Source organism: Gymnogyps californianus, chromosome 21 (assembly GCF_018139145.2).
Source record: "Gymnogyps californianus isolate 813 chromosome 21, ASM1813914v2, whole genome shotgun sequence".
NCBI classification, from domain to species: Eukaryota; Metazoa; Chordata; class Aves; order Accipitriformes; family Cathartidae; genus Gymnogyps; species Gymnogyps californianus.
The window spans coordinates 3,245,405-3,257,604 of record NC_059491.1 but is presented as its reverse complement, the minus strand read 5'-3'; the positions used below and the strand labels follow the sequence as shown (position 1 = coordinate 3,257,604).

The 12,200-nt window shown below is 43.5% G+C and overlaps 2 protein-coding genes across 5 annotated transcripts in view; one reads left to right on the top strand and one right to left on the bottom strand.

The window, feature by feature from the left end:
- Positions 1–12,200, bottom strand: part of INTS11 (integrator complex subunit 11) — a 31,378-nt gene that overhangs the window by 4,873 nt on the left and 14,305 nt on the right. The window contains exons 1-12 of one of the 4 annotated variants that reach the window (XM_050909559.1): positions 8,978–9,041; positions 8,342–8,527; positions 7,273–7,370; positions 5,943–6,016; positions 5,532–5,760; positions 5,317–5,415; positions 5,184–5,218; positions 4,349–4,487; positions 2,610–2,674; positions 1,757–1,946; positions 992–1,075; positions 349–438 (exon numbers count right to left, since the gene is read on the bottom strand). In XM_050909559.1, coding sequence (XP_050765516.1) covers positions 349–438; positions 992–1,075; positions 1,757–1,946; positions 2,610–2,674; positions 4,349–4,487; positions 5,184–5,218; positions 5,317–5,415; positions 5,532–5,760; positions 5,943–6,016; positions 7,273–7,370; positions 8,342–8,369 — 1,131 coding nt within the window. In that variant the 5' untranslated portion in view covers positions 8,370–8,527; positions 8,978–9,041. The other 3 variants (XM_050909557.1, XM_050909560.1, XM_050909561.1) reach the window with 3 other exon arrangements.
- On the top strand, positions 9,213–10,253 carry CPTP (ceramide-1-phosphate transfer protein). The gene is made up of 2 exons (XM_050909573.1): positions 9,213–9,334; positions 9,414–10,253. Exons 1-2 carry the CDS (start codon positions 9,213–9,215, stop codon positions 9,934–9,936), a joined length of 645 nt encoding a protein of 214 aa, XP_050765530.1. The 3' UTR covers positions 9,937–10,253.

Sequence of the window (12,200 nt, the reverse complement as noted above, 5' to 3'; positions counted from 1 at the left end):
TCGCACATTTGCCAAAACAAATCAATACCTAAGGACAGTTGATATCAGTTTTTTAATATCCCCCTCTGCCTAAAAACGTATAATTTTTACCTATCCATCTGACTAATGGGACCTAGCTGTTAAACATTATAAATATGCCTCTGACAAAGTCTTATGGGAGAAAAAGACACACTGTTGCCAATGCAAAGGGGAAAAAAACCCTAGTCCAACTCCAAAGAAAATGTTACTTGGGCATTTTCAACGTTGTATGTGGCATATTCCCATTACAAGTACATGGTGTCTAACTACCACCTAAAGTTCTGAAGAACTTCCCCCAAATGATCCTCCTCCTTGAAAAATAAAACTTACTATTTGTCTTCCTTCCATTTCCAGCTTGCGCTGTCCACTCAAAATCTTATGGCCTACAGTTCCCTGCACACAGTAGCCGGGCATGATGACCTGAGAAGGAAACCAGAAAAATCTACAAACTCTGCACACAGAATGTGCATAGCATAGCTGTTGTTAACATAAAAATAGCCACAAATGCATAAAGGTGATATAAGTTTGTGTTCTTCCCATCTTACATACAACCGTCCTTCACTGGAAAGCTGCTTGCTTTGTTCTGCAGCTTGTGAACACCTAACTCCAGAACACACATGAAAATGAAATTAGAAAACAAACTGCTGAAATCTATACACCACTAAATAAGAATTAATGTTAGTTACAAATGTCTTTGAAGCAGCTTCAAACTAACAAAAGCAATTCTGACAATAAAATCTCCCACAACCTCCTCTCTGAGACATGTACCTCCTCTGCTTGCCCTGTCGCGTGTAGCAAAGAGAATTCAGAGCTTTCAAGAGCTCTGCCCTGGGTTGGTTCACTAGAGGACTCGTGTCATTTAACTGTAGATGCTCAAGAAAAGTTTTCCTGCAACCTTTGTTCTTACGACTGTATCAGTACCGCTATCATCACATTAACACAAAACATCACTCAAGGAAACAGAATTTCTTACCATATTCTTTTCATTCCCTGCCCATTTCCTGAAGATTTGAAGGGACTGTCCTGCATGAAGCATACCAGGGGTTGCAAACACAACCTAGAATTCAAAGATGTGCCAAGAATCACCACAGAAAATCCATTACTTATAATATATAAATACCCTAAAACTGTGGAGAGTATCCACAAAAACACATTACAGCACACGTAATACATCAAAGCTCTAATGGGGATTTTTGCTATTTTATTTTTCCCACCTTGTCTAATTTTCACATAAGTTGAACTACTGTTTTAGGAAATTTTTGTGAGCATCCATAGTGTCTGATAAAAACTTTGAACAGTTTTATAATGGTACTACCATGCTTGGCAGATTCCTCTTTCAGCTACTGCCCAATAAACCAGTCAGAAATAAAACCAGCAATAAGAGATTATGTTGTAAAGGATCTGTCTCCTGGCAAGTCAAAAGAATATACTGTAAAAATTATGGTTTGAATGAGGTCCAGAGGTGTAGATTATATGAACATGCAATACATTTTTTTATTTTCTCTGGGCATTTCACCTTTACTGAAATAAAGATAGAAAGATCTTTAATAATTACACAGATAAAAGCATTCAGATGGCCTGGCCACAAAAGGGTTTTAGATGGGATGCTGACATTAATGGGGTAGAGGATGCTTAGCTTTTGCGGACTGCCTGTTTGCCTCAGCCAGGAACAGAGTGGTATAAAAATAGCTCCCTGACACTACACATCTGCTGTATTACCTTATTAACGCCCACCTACCATAGGCCCTGGATTGTCCGCAAAGGCCCGATCAAATGCTTTGATGTGTTTGAATTCAAACATGTTCCTCTGCACAAATGTCTTCCGAATTTTCTGATTAGTCCAGGTGATGAAGAGCTTGTAATAATGATTGGCCTTCTCTGTCAGTCCCGTGGAAAAATAAATTGGAGCCTTCAAATTCATTCTTTCCCTGTAGAAAGAAGCATTCCAGAGACCTGTGAGGGCCAAATGATGATCCTGGCTATCCATGCTGAAAGTCCATAAACCCATGTAGTCTCCAAAGATTTTTTTGTGCATATCCTGCTCTCAATGAGCTATAAATCAGTATTATGACAATGCTACGTCGCTATGCATTAACTTACTACAAAGTAGGCTTTAGTCCAATTCTCCTTCTCACCCACTACAGACAACTTTCTTCCATTACAAATATTAATCATTCTGCTATGGGAAATAATAAAAAGCAGTGTCATTTGGTATTAACAAAAACGTTTCCACACAACGCTCATACGTAAGTTTAATACTTGTTCATCCCTCCTCCTCCTCCCCCTCCCATGGAAACTGTTCTACAATGTGGCAAAGATGCAATCACATTTTTTAAAGGACAGTTGATCCTGAGTGTTTGGGGGAAGGAGTGGAGAATGACTCTGGTTAGTTTACTGCTTAAAGTCAGGAACAATGGAAAATACACAGAAAGAAGTAATTCTGCAACTGCCAGCACGGGCTGACATGCAGAGGAATACTCATGAGAATACTTGTACTAAACAGACATGAAAGAATCGTAGACACCTGCCAGGCCCACAACATGAGAAGGACAAAAAGGAGGTGGTACATGCACAGAAGACACTGCACTCACCAGAAGGTTTCCAATAAAATGCAAAGTTCCTGGGCACGTCCAAGGGCAAAAACTGGGATAAGAACCTGCAATTGAGGTATGATTTACAGTCTGTGAAACCCAAACAGCATGTAAATGGCACTGCAGCGTTATCATTTCTGAACAAGTCCCTCTCGCTTTCTGATATTCTTCTGCTGACCTTTCTTTCCACAGGAATGCATTCTTCTGCAGTTTTGGAATGAAATGCACTGATATTTGACAAGCACCTACCCACTTGGCTGAGACCTCAGTTTGTACATACTGAGGAAAGTCTCTGGCAGGGCATGGTGCTTGTGAATATATTCAGTTCTGTTCTCTCCTGGATTATATGAAAACAAGTTGTTGAGAGCAACAATTCTGGCATTATTTATGGAAAGGGACACTAAGATGAGTGTTTCTGTCCTTGATCATTTTGTGCTGGGCTAATTATGACCTTCCTCCCCTCCCCAATTAAGGCAACACTGGAGGAAAGAACATACAGCTGTTTCGATTTCCAATGTTTTCTTCAGTTACATGCTGTCACTTGGCAGCAAAGAGTTTACTGCTACTCATTTGTTTTCCAGATTCAGTGGGAAAGGCATCATCTACTTCTTAATGGAACTGTTTAGCAAACCACATGCATTACCAAAAGACTCACCCTCTTGTCCACAAGCAAACCTAGATTTTGTCCCTACTAAGACAAGAATAGTAAATAAAATACAGGGCTTGAGGTCACAGGTGACAAACTACTATAACTTTTAACCAAAATGCAGTTCAAGTTCTACACATACAATCAACAGCAAGACTAACTTTCCATTTAATCAAGTTAAATGAACTAAGTCCTAGGAACCTAGAACCAGATCCTTAGCTACAGTGAAATCAGTAAAACTTTCCTGTGTTCCAAATTTCCACTTCTAGTTCCATTTTCTGAGGGGTTAAAATGTCTCTTTTTATGTCTTTTCCTAGGCATCTCTAAATGTGTTAATGAAAAAGAGAATCTCAAAAAAAAGTTTTATATTAGCAAAGATAGGGGCTAAGCTCTAAGAAACAGAAAAGATTAACTGAAATTCTAAAACAATAATGGACTGATACAACTAATGGTCACGTTACGATGCTATCGTCGTATGTTCCACATGCTTTGTGACTAGCTGAAGTTGTTCACATCAAATCACACTGGACTGGAACAGGCTTACCCACGCAAAACAGCCAGGCAAGTGAAAGCCACAAACAAGGTACTGAAGCATCATTTACTGTACGGTAAGCACATGTCTTCCATGCACTTGGAGGGGTTTTAGGGTAACAGACAGCTCAGTGCTGAACAGCACAAAGTAGGATACTGAACAGACAGACCTGGCTACACTGGAAATCATTTCTGATCAAGTTTAAAAGCAGTAATTGAACAGTCAGTCTCAGTTTCTTCATTTACGTGACTAAGAGGATGCTTCAGTAAACAAGATGCAAATCCAGTTAATTTTGCCTTTGTCCTCCATATTTGCAGACTGTAAGCATAGCATTTCCCTTACTGTCTCATTAACTCGTAGTTTGGTTTTCTTCTTGGCATAATTTAAGTGTTTAATATTCTGTCTTTTAAAGTACAGATGGAGGAATATAAAAATGCCTTCAGTTTCATGTAGTGGTCATACATAGGTGCCTGATTTTATTAATAATTACACAGCACTACAGAGCCAACAAGAGCTTCACAGAGAAAAAATCACATCACTTAGATTATCAAAACGCCGTACCTTCCCTCCTCTTTCTACAGTCTCATGAACTTTCTTCAAGAAGTCTCTTTCTCTGCAGCGTTTGGAATCTCTGATAGTTGTGGCATAGGTAGATTCACTTATTAATAAATCCGGGCGACACTTATCAATCCAGGCAGCACTAAAACAAAAGGAATTTAGAAAAACCAAAACAATCAAATTAAGGGACGGTATCTGGCATTTCTGATCTGCAGGTCTCAAAGATGGGTGGAGAACATCACTGTCTCCATTTGCAGACAGAAAAACAGGTACACAGATGTGCATTGGCTTGCCTAAAGTCACCTAGGAGTTCTGTGGCAGCATCAGGACCCCTCTCTTCTTTAAGTGTGCCTTCTTTAAATTAATCCAGCTCAGAATAGAGACTACAGATTTTGAAAAGCAATTCTTCTCTAGTCTATTACTTGTTTTAAATGCATTAAAATATTCTAAATAGCATGCATATTACAACTCTCTCATATATGACAGTAAAAATAAAATTAATATTAAAGTTTGTGGTTGGCACTCTCTTAGAAAGTAAATACTTTTAGAAGATACCATAACAATAAACCATTTCAAACATCTAAGTCCAATTATTACATAGCCTTAAAAATAGATTAATATGAGTATACGGAAGATTACATTAACGTCTATCTGGAAGAATCAATGTTCATTCTCATAATTCAAAATTGCATTTATCTTTCCAGCAAAGACATTATTAAATGTTCCAGTCTCCTAACAAAGAATCAATGCTGATAAGCCCCTAGTATTAACAGAAGCTGTCCTAAAATCTTCCTGTCAGAAATATATACAATTCATAGAAACTCAGCTTCCTACTTACCCTAAATGTCTGTCTGGTGTCATGTTATAATCACCCTAATGAAAAAAGAGAAATCCATTAATATTCTCAAGGTAACTGGACAGGCCGTTAAAAGGAGATGCAGGTATCTGTAAATATTTTTGTGCATACTTACAGTGTACACAACTGACTCGCATCCAACCTTAATCTGGAACATGGCTGCTCCTAGCACATGGCCTGCATAGTATGCCTTGATCTCCAGCTCCTCATCCACCTGCACGAACAGGCAAACACTGCATTAGTGCACACATTTTAAAAAACTAAAATTGCTCTGCCTTCTACAACAATCCAGTTGGTCTGATCCAAGAGTATGCAGAAACGATCATTTACCTGAACTGTCTGGTGAAGATGCACAGCAACCACTTTTTTCATACAGTCTTTAATCATTTGGGAAGTGAAGAAGTTAGTTTCCCCTTTCTTATCTACAGTTATTTTCCTATAGTCCTCCAGGAGGATGGGACAGATGGCTTTGGTAGGATGTGTCATGTAAATGGGCCCATCATAACCGACCATTTCACTGAAATACGGTAAAGCTCCACAATGGTCCAAATGAAAGTGGCTGCAAAAAGACAAAGGATAAAGGAGATGCTGCACAGGAATTTAGCTTGCTTGGTTCTCAGATCTTGCTTCACTAGCCACAATATGAATGATGAACTTACAACACGTTTGCGTTGCTAGGGACAGTATACAAAGCTTTCCTGTTTCCCATTTGAGCTCTGACAAGGAAGGAAGCTTCCTCACCTGATGATCACGCAGTCTAGGAAGTCAGTCAGCCTTCCATTCTGAGTGATGTAAGAAAAGTCAGGAAAGCGTCTCTGCAAACACATGGAAAAACAGGCTATCCGTTACGAAACAAAGCCAGTTAATACCACATTACTAATCCAACAAAACAACGGTGTGAATGACCTGAAACACTGGAAACATGCTGTAATCCACCTCAAGGCAAAACGGCACTAAGGCAGCAGACAGCACTAGTGTCAGCAATACGGTAAGAGCTGCAGGCAACACCATCAGCATTTATGTGCAGAAAGAGTCAAAGAGAAAAAGGATGGGAGGGCTGCCAGAGGACAGACAGGGAAACTGACCTTGCAAATAAATAAATTACAGCCAAGTTTATCTTCAAAGTAAAACAGGTGACCAATGTGTTTTAGCTTACCCACAGGCATTAAGGCAGAAAGCCTCAAAACCTTTTCTGTAATGCACATTTGCTCTGTGTCACGCTTTAACTCCTTCTATCTTACAGAATATTTTTGCCATTACTCCTTTCCTACTAGTATCAGGTGACCAAACATCATGAGTATTTCCTAGCTCTCTCTCTAAAGCATCAGAGATGTGTGGAGCAGATCCCAAAAGTAATTAACTACCCCAAACCAAGCATCATAGGATCATAGAATGGTTTGGGTTGGAAGGGACCTTAAAGATCACCTAGTCCCAACCCCCCTGCCATGGGCAGGGACACCTTCCACTAGACCAGGTTGCTCAAAGCCCCATCCACTCTGGCCTTCAGCATTTCCAGGGATGGGGCATCCACAACCTCTCTGGGCAACCTGTTCCAGTGTCTCACCACCCTCACAGTAAAGAATTTCTTCCTAATACCTAATGTAAATCATGTAAAGAGTAGTCTAGCTAACGACACAATTAATGCTTTAAAGCATAGAAGATACCTGCCCACATGAAATACAGAAAGACCAAAACCACCAGGAATGGAGCATTCACAGCTTGCTTAATAATTTTTGGAGTCTACAACCCAGGGAAAGGATGGCTGGATGGTGGCACTTCATAGGCCAGGAATACTTGAGGGGATGTACCTCTTGCACAGGAAGGCAAGAGTTTGAAGGGGCAATAGTAGTTCATTCTCTGCCATAATCCAGCTCCTGCAGTGGCTGATACATGTGCCAAATAATGCACACCTAGCTAATATTACCCCTATGTCATGTAAGGTGAGTCAGGAAACGTTCAAATGAAAGGGAACAGAGTGGAACAATGAACCAGGAGCCCTGCTGGGAAAGGCCAGGCAGATGCGCCTTGAAAGCATCTCTACACAACATTCAGGCTTCTCCACCATACTCACATCATCATTGTAGCCCATGTGCATCCCACAGTCAAGCATTACATTTTTCCCAGCAATAGACACAAGGATGCAGCTGCGCCCCACATCCTGGCCAGCTCCTGGACCCAAGAAAAAGAAAGACAAGTAAGACATCTCTGGTAATATTTACAATCACTTCAAAACAGAAGCATTTAAAGGTCCACACAAACTTCCTAGCCCTTTTCTGATGCAGGCAAAGACTACATCCTTTCCTCCAAGCAAGCAGATCTGTTAGAGGGTAAGCAAATGTGAACTGACTTACCCCATTCCCTGAGCTTATGACAGGGCCTTCTAGCTGCAGTTGTAAAACTGCAGTAATACAGCACTGCGTCCAAACCTATAAGCAGTTCAGATGCAGGGCATGTTTGTCTTCTGCCCAATTCTGTGCAATCACAGCCATACAGTTTCAAGTAAGAGCAAAATAATCTCTTAGCCAGAAAGGATTAGCCTGGAACTCAAAGTTCCCAGGGCTCTGCACCTCCCCAAGTACTCTGCCTCTCAGTGAAAGCACAGACCTTCATTAAGCTCTAGTTAAGTCCATACCAAGCCAGAAAACTACCCATCAGGATAAAGCAGTTCTGCTTGGCACATCCTCTGCCCTCTCAGTACATAAATGCATCTCAACAGTTTCTATGCAATGCATAAGAAGAGAAAAAAAAGAAAAAAGAGAAAAATTTGCTTCTTGTAGATCTTTAGCACTGTTAAGTGAACTAATAATCTATACTGTACAATACTACAATGCCTTTACCAGTATGTGTTAATGAATCCTGTAATCAAAATAGAGTTATTAGACTGTTCGAGTCTTACTTGATTGAAAGACAAAAGGACAACAATGACATACTGACAAGAATCAAGTTAGTATGCTGCACATGTAACACATATTGCAGTATACCACCATGACCAGTTTCTGTGGCATGGAAAGACATGTGTGTCTCCAGCAGTCTAACACATATTACTCTTTACAAATTTTACAAAGTTTTTACAAATTTTTTTTACAAATTCCAAAGTTTTTCAGTGTTTCTATTTCAGGACAATTTCAGATTGGACTTACCCAAAGGAGTGACTTTTATTTCAGGCATTTTAACAAACTCTAAATCCCAAACTGCATGGCAAATTATTTCAGAAACAGTCTAATGGGGGCCACAAAAAGAAGAGAAGATTTAGCCATTTTTACAGCTGCCATTTCAATTATCTCCCAGTATCAGGCAGAAGACTTAAGCAGAGGCCCAACTTCTTCCTAGAGGGAAGACAGTCAGAAAACACAAGTCAGATCAACACGTGGATGATTAACAGCTCCTGGAAATCCAGGCCTGCTTGGCTTCGATAACCATCATCACCACTATGAACCAGGACACACGGACCAGTCTGCAGCCGTGACGGCGACGGGAAGGCAGGGAGAGGAAAGGTCTCCTGCTCCACAGCGGGTGCGCGGCCAGCCCTTCGGCCGGCGGCATTTATTTATTCATACCAACGCCAGATTTCCAAGCACAACCTCGCTGCGCCTGCCAGTCCCAGCCCCGCTCCCCAGCGCTGACCGGCGGCGACGCTGCCCTTCGTCAGGGAAAACCTGCGGTGAGGCGCACACAGGGCCGGCCCCGGCGCTACCGACAGCCCTCGGCCCGCAGGGCCGCCACCCCCCCTGCCGCCCCAGCAGCGCAGCACCACCCCCCCCCCCACACACACACACCCGCCAGCAGCAGCGCGACCCCGGAGCGGAGCACCCCTGCCCGGCCGCAGGGCCCCCGGCCACCGCGGCCCTAGCAACGGCCGCCCGCCCCGACTGCTCTCACCGCCGCTCCGGGCCTGCTCCTCGCCGCTGCTGCGCACGCGTAGCCGCCCGCCCGGTAGGGGCCGGCCCCTGCGGATTGGTCGGGCTGCGGGATGACGTGTACCGGCGGCGGCGCCGGCAGCGGCGTGAGGCGATGGCGGGCGCGCCGGGCGCCTTCAGCCTGCGGGAGGTCCTCGCCGCCTTCCAGACGTGCGTGACGGAGCGGCGGGAGGTGCTGCTGGGCCCCTACCTGTGCGGCTGGCGGGGGCTCGTCCGGTGAGTGCCCTCGGCGGCCGCCCCGGGGCCCGGGCCCGGCTGCCGCCCGCTAACGCGAGCGTGTCTTCCCCGCGCGCAGGTTCCTGCACAGCCTGGGCGCCATCTTCTCCTTCATCTCCAAGGACGCGGTGGCCAAGGTACAGATCATGGAGAACTACTGCCGCGGCGAGCAGCGGGAGAAGTACGTGTCGCTGCAGTCCATGGTGGAGTACGAGCTGGCCAACGGGCTGGTGGATGTCCAGAAGAGGTCGGGGCACCCCGACTCTGGCTGCCGCACCGTCCTGCGCCTCCACAGGGCCCTGCGCTGGCTGCAGCTCTTCCTGGAGGGGCTGAGAACCGGCCGGGAGGACTCCCGGACGTCTGTCATCTGCACGGACTCCTACAACGCTTCCCTGGCTACCTACCACCCCTGGGTTGTTCGCAAGGCTGCCACGGTGGCCTTCTGCACGCTACCGCCACGGAACGCCTTCCTTGAAATCATGAACGTGGGCACGCCCGAGGAAGCTGTTGCTATGCTGGGTGAGGCCTTACCCTATATCTGCGAAGTCTATGGCATCACCCAGGAGCTCTTTGCCCAGCATAAGCTGCTTGACCTTCCTTGACAGGAGGGATGTTAAAGAGCCACACCACATTCCGACAGAAGTAGGATGAACTGGGTGAAAACTGTGTGCTTTCACATACGCACAAGCATCTGGTTCTCTGTGGTCACTCTCCCTTTCCTTTTCCAGTACGGAGCTGACAAGTTGGCAAAGCTATTCAGGATGCCTCACTTTATAAGAGAAAAAAAATGTACCAATTTTTTTTGTATGTAGAGCCCCAGCTCTACAGTAAGAAAAAAACCACTACTAGCATGCTGTCCTGGTTTCGGCTGGGATAGAGTTAATTTTCTTTTTAGTGGCTGGTATAGTGCTGTTGATAACATGCTGATGTTTTAGTTGTTGCTAAGTTGTGCTTATCTTGACCTTGACTTATGCTAAGTTAAGGACTTTTCGGTTTCCCATGCTCTGCCAGCAAGCAGGTGTGCAAGAAGCTGGGAGGGAGCAGAGCCAGGACAGCTGACCCAAACTAGCCAAAGGGGTATTCCATACCATGGAATGTCATGCCCAGTATATAAATGGGGGAGTTGGCTGGGAGGCGCAGATCGCAGCTCTGGTATCAGTCAGCAGGTGGTGAGCAATTGCATTGTGCATCACTGGTTTCCCCCCCCCTTTTTTTTTGTTATATTCCTTTTCATGACTATTATTATTATATTTCGTTATTATTGTTAGTATTACATTTTACTTCAGTTATTAAGCCGTTCTTAATCTCAACCCACAAGTTTTACCTTCTTTCCCAATTCTCCTCCCTATCCCACTGGGAGCGGGGAGGGGGAGTGAGAGAGCGGCTGCATGGTGCTTTGCTGCTGACTGGGGTTAAAGCACCACACGTGCTTAAGGCATTTCTTTTTTCTTCCTAGATTCACCTTAAACTCTCCAGCTAGGCTGGGGGGGGGCGAGGTTTGGTTTCTTTTTTAAGCCAAACTCTGCAACTTCAGCAGCTTCAGTGCGTTTACACCAACAGTTAGGACCTCATGTGACAGCACAACTTTCAGATGTGGTGTCTGAACACATTTACACTACATGTGAGTTCACTTTGCCACTTTCGTTTACAAGCTGTTCCCTTGAATAGATCTGAGGGGTTTTGCCCTCTGTTATGCTTTAACCTTGAAAATATAATCCTGTAATGTGTGTCTGAAAGGAAGCTATTTTCCTTGTGGTCACAGACTCAGTTGATTACTGCTGCTAATTCTGTGTCCCCTAGAATTAAAGAAGGAAATGGTGGTGTATGTCATTACTGTAAGAGACCGTTCCTCCTTTGTGCATGGATCCATTAAGCAGGACCTTTCGGTGTAGCTTTCCCTGCCCATTAATCTATGCTTTATGCGTCTTGGGATGTGGAACGGTTTTTAGTATGTACTGCACAATCCTACATATCCAGCTAAGGCTGTAGACTGTATCTTATCTGTTTTCCAGCTATGCTTCTAAATTGTGTTCTCATGATTTTTTTTTTTTTTAATGAATGTGTCAAATGCCTACAAGAAATGACTTTTCTGACTGTCTGGGGAGAAATCCGAACTTGTACTGTAAGTCACTACTTTGTGAGGCTTATGGCTTCTATTACAAATCACTGTATATAACAGCCATACCCCCCAAAGTATGTAAAATGGAGTTTACTTAGCTTTTTGAAGGCTGAAAAAGCACTACATTGTTAGTTCAGGATGACATGAATATTTGGGGGAGGAGGGAGAATCCTACAGGCTGTAACATGTATTGACTGTATCTCAGATAGGGGGCATTGTGGCCTAATGTAACACTGTGTGATTCAGGAAGTCGCTATTACCTCATGGAGATTAGACTAACTGGACATTAAATTATGTGAATAACATGCTTCTGAAGAGTATCCTTCATAGAAATGCTTTCTGGTTTTGTGGTGTTGGAAGGAACATAACTTAGTGTTACCTATTCATATCTTGTCTTTCACTAGCAGAGTCTGTTTCATTTACCTAGTGATCAGATGTGAAACCAACTGTCAGGAGTAACCCACATGAAGTTAGATGCTGTGCACTGAGCTCCTATTCTGATTACTTGCATCTGTCAACACTATCTTTTGCCTGAAGATAGGAAATGGAATTTCCTTGAACATCCTAAATGGAGGTTTAGTTGCTATGCTGTGAAAACACAAACATTCCCTTTCTGCTAAGACCACCTTAAAATGATTACATAGTTTGATAGGATAAATCCATATATTAAAATGGAGCAGTTCCATGTTACAAACTACAAAATGCTGGGCCTCCCTTGCTGTCTGATATAGATACAGCTGGTATTTC